Source organism: Bison bison, unplaced genomic scaffold (genome assembly GCF_000754665.1).
Source record: "Bison bison bison isolate TAMUID 2011002044 unplaced genomic scaffold, Bison_UMD1.0 scf7180017863415, whole genome shotgun sequence".
Lineage (NCBI taxonomy): Eukaryota > Metazoa > Chordata > Mammalia > Artiodactyla > Bovidae > Bison > Bison bison.
Window position 1 is genome coordinate 158,831 of NW_011493987.1, and position 3,900 is coordinate 162,730.

The 3,900-nt window shown below is 51.1% G+C and overlaps 1 protein-coding gene across 1 annotated transcript; it reads left to right on the forward strand.

Annotated features, from left to right (window-relative positions):
- Positions 1-2,236: 2,236 nt before the first annotated feature.
- Positions 2,237-3,899, forward strand: AIF1 (allograft inflammatory factor 1; the record flags this gene model as incomplete). Its single annotated transcript, XM_010833354.1, has 5 exons — positions 2,237-2,378; positions 2,553-2,614; positions 2,726-2,792; positions 3,463-3,504; positions 3,865-3,899. Coding segments are annotated over exons 1-5 (231 nt in total), but the record flags the coding sequence as incomplete, so codon positions are not given.
- Position 3,900: the final 1 nt, after the last annotated feature.

Genomic DNA, 3,900 nt, shown 5'->3' on the forward strand with positions numbered 1-3,900 from the left:
AGGGGTGGGGTGGGGTGGGGTGGCAGAGGCCCCTGGGTTTGGGTGGGAGGCGTCTTCTTGCATCACTGCTCTTCACAGGCTTTCCCATGTCTGTGTTTATGCTGAGTTTCACTCATTTGCCTATCTTGTTGCTCTTTGCTCTTCACTTTTGGCCCATGGTAAGAGTAGCTGTCACTTTCTCTTTCCCAGGGAGTCCTCTTGAGCATCTCAGTTCTGCCTCACCTTGGTCGTCTGCCAAGTCACCTTCAGGGAAAGGCTGCGTGGGGAGGCAATCTCAGTCCAAATAAAAGCCAGATTCTCCCCAACAGCCTACAAGGCCGTAGGCAATCTGGCCTCATCTCCTGCCTGTTTCCCCTCACACACCCAGCTCCAGCTACACTGGCCTCCTGCTGCTTCACGAATACTCAGACATCCAGACATGTCCTCACTTTAGGACCTTTGCATTTTTTGTTCCCTGTGCTTGAAGTGCTCCTCTCCTGCATATCCACGAGGCTTGTTCCTTCACCTGCTTGAAATTTTTACCCAAATATCCTTTTCTTAGGGAAGCCTCCCTGAGCACCTCATTTATTTATTAAGTAATATTTATTTCGCCACGCCAGATGTTAGTGCGGCACACAGGATCTTCGATCTTCATTGCACCATGAGAACTCTTAGCTGTAGCATGTGGGATCTAGTTCCCTGACCAGGGATCAAACCTGGGCCCCTGGCATTGGGAGCACAGAGCCTTAGCCACTGGACCACCAGGGAAGTCCCCCGAGCACCCTATTTAAATCTGCAGTCCACGCAGCCCTTCCTATCCCCCTCCCTACCTTGCTCTTCTCCATAGGCACCTACCATCTTTGATATACTTGTTTTTCTTATCTGTCTTCCTTAATTAGATTGTCCATGAGGACCAGAGTTTACATTTACCTGGTTCATTGGGCCAAGCAAGGCGCCTGGCATATAGTAAGTACTCAATAAACATTTGTTGAATTAGCATATGAATCTAAAAAATGGATTTCCCCCACTAGGCACTGAGACCTTCGGGAGGGCAGGTTTGCAGTCTTCCCTGCAGAGGAAGAGATAGCGATAAAGGGAACTCAAGAGGCTAGAGTCCCCTCCAGCATCTCCCCAACGCATATGGGTCAGGGCAAGGGCAGTGAGAAGTGAAAACTCCCTTCTGCAGAAGGGGAAATAGGTTGGGGTGGGGGTGGGGGACAGAGAAAAGCAAAGGTGTGCCCATCAGTACTAAGACTGTGGCTGGAGCTCAGTGCAGGGAGTTTAGACAGAAGTGTCTCAGTGAGGGGGACGCACAGTCTTCGTCTCCCCTAGAGCCACTGGCCCAAAGGAGTGTGCCTAGGAGGGCATTTATCAGGGGCTGCTGCCCACTCTGTTGAGTAAGGAGTGGGGAGCTACTCCCACTCTGTTGAACCCACAGTGACCAGCATCCCTCACACCCTTAAGGTCAGCCTCACCCTTGGCTCTTGTATCCACTAACACTGTCTCTTTCAGCACCAACGGCCTCCAAAGAATCCACTGTCTTTTTTTGGCTGTGCCACACAGCTTGTGGAATTTTAGTTCCCCGACCAGGGACTGAACCTGGGCCTGAGGCAGTGAGAGCACTGGAGTCCTAACTACTGAATCATCAGGGAATTCTCCCACCAAAGATTCTACTTAAATTCTCAAATTTCAGAGATCTGTAGACTTCACTGAAAGTTTCAAAGGAGATAAGATGAAGGGATTACATTGCATATCCTAAAGCAAACAAACTAAGACTCCCTTGTCAGACACTTCTGTATTTCCAAGTGCCTCTCTGGAGCCACCAGGATGGAAGTGAAGTGTCTCTTCCTTTCCAGACCCTGCACCCATCTCGCCACCCTCCCGGATCTGCCAGCGACTTCAGGTTCTTCTCCGGTCCAGAGTACAGAAAAATTTAGTCTGCCTTTCCTCAGCTTCCTATCCAAACCTGCATGTCCAGACTTGTGAAACCTGGGCCTCAGTCACCTGAAACTCCAGACCTGTTCAGAGATTCTCTCTTCCTGAGAATCAATGCCCCTGGGGTCTTACAGACCTTCCCCTGTGGTTTATCAGAACATTTCTTACACGTACACCCTGGGCTCTCCTTTAGAGGAATGAAGAATGTTATTTTCTCGTCTCCTTTCTAGACCCTACTCCCCCTTTTTCTTGGGTGCTACTGTCAGCAGAAGCTGAAGAGGAAGTGAGGCCTGGGACTTAGAGGAGGAGGGAATGAGGGGAAAGGGGAAGTTTGGGAGGCAGGCCTCCAGGAAGCTGATGGGAGAGGAGAGCTGGCAGACAGAGAAGGCACCCAGTCTGTGTTGTTTCCTCCAACATCTCAACCAGCACCTGCTGAGCTATGAGCGAAACTAGGGATTTACAGGGTAGGGAAGGTGGAATAGGCAGGATTCTAAAATGGGAAAAAGGAGCTGGACAGTACTGGGCTCGGGGGCTGGGAAGCTGACTTATGAAAGCAGAACTGTAATGGCTTCAGGCTGAGCTTGGGGGTGAGGAGAGGAAGGTGGGGTGAAGCTACATTAACCTTTGCGCTCCTTCAGGAGGAAAAGCCTTTGGGCTGCGGAAAGCCCAGCAGGAAGAGAGAATCAATGAAATCAACCAGGTAAAAGGAAGGGCCTTGGCCAGGGCAGTGGGTAGGGTGGATTGGGGGGGGGGGGCGGTGTTGTTGGACCGGGTGGGGGGCCCTACCCAGGTTCTTGCTTTCCCCCTACAGCAATTCCTGGATGATCCCAAATACAGCAGTGATGAGGACCTGCCCTCCAAACTGGAAGCCTTCAAGAGTGAGGGGACAACTCTAGGGGTGGAGAAGGGGGTGAGGAGGGTAGGCTTTCCCCAGGGAGAGAAGACAGAAGAAACAAAGTCTATATTTTTAAAATAATTTTATCTATTTATTATTTATTTATTTTGGCTGAGCTGGTGGGTCTTCATTGTGCAATAGGCTTTTCTCCAGTTTCGGGGAGCAGGGGTTACTCTCTAGTTGTGCTGCATGGACTTCTCATTTTGAGGGCAAGAGGGCTTCAGTAGCTATGGTTCCCTGGGCTCTATAGAACAGCCTCAGTAGTTGTGGCACTTGGGCTTAGCTGCTTTGTGGCATATAAGGGATCTTCCTGGGCCAGGGATCGAACCTGTCTCCTGCATTGGCAGGCCGGTTCTTTACCACTAAGCCACCAGGGAAGCACACAAAGTCTACTTTTGAGGTGGGAAAATGGCAGGTTGCCTCTGTTGCCGCCCTAGTAACAGCCCCTTTCCCTGGCCTGTCCCTCTCTCAGTACCCTCTCTGGTTCCCGACACCTTAACAGGGCCCCTCAGCTCCCCAACCCCTACTTCCTCTACCTGCCCCATCTCTTCCTCCTCTTCTCCCATCTGCAACCCCTTTCTCAATCCCTGCCCTGCCTCTGCCTGTGACCCTCCAGCCAGTGCTGACCCTCTCTGCTTTCTCCCCTCATCCAGAGAAATACATGGAGTTTGACCTGAATGAAGATGGAGGTATCGGTAAGAAAGGGGTGGTTTGGGGGAAGTGTGCAGATCTACAAGAGGGAGGTCTTTCCTACAGTGCTCCATTTCCAGTGGTTTGGGAGAGATGACAGTGACCAGAGTAGGGTGTGTGTGTGTGTGTGTGTGTGTATGTGTGTTAGTTGCTAAGCTGTGTCTGACTCTTTGTGATCCCATGGACTGTAGCCTGCCAGGCTACAGGAATTCTGCCGACGGAATTCTCCAGGCTAGAATACTGGAGTGGGTTGCCATTTCCTTTTCCACCAGAGTAGGATGGGGAATGGTAATGAGATGGTGGAGGTAACAGAGAGAGAGGGGGGGGGGCTTCCCTCTTCTCACCCCCATCTTCTGTGCCTCCAGATATCATGTCTCTGAAGCGAATGATGGAGAAACTTG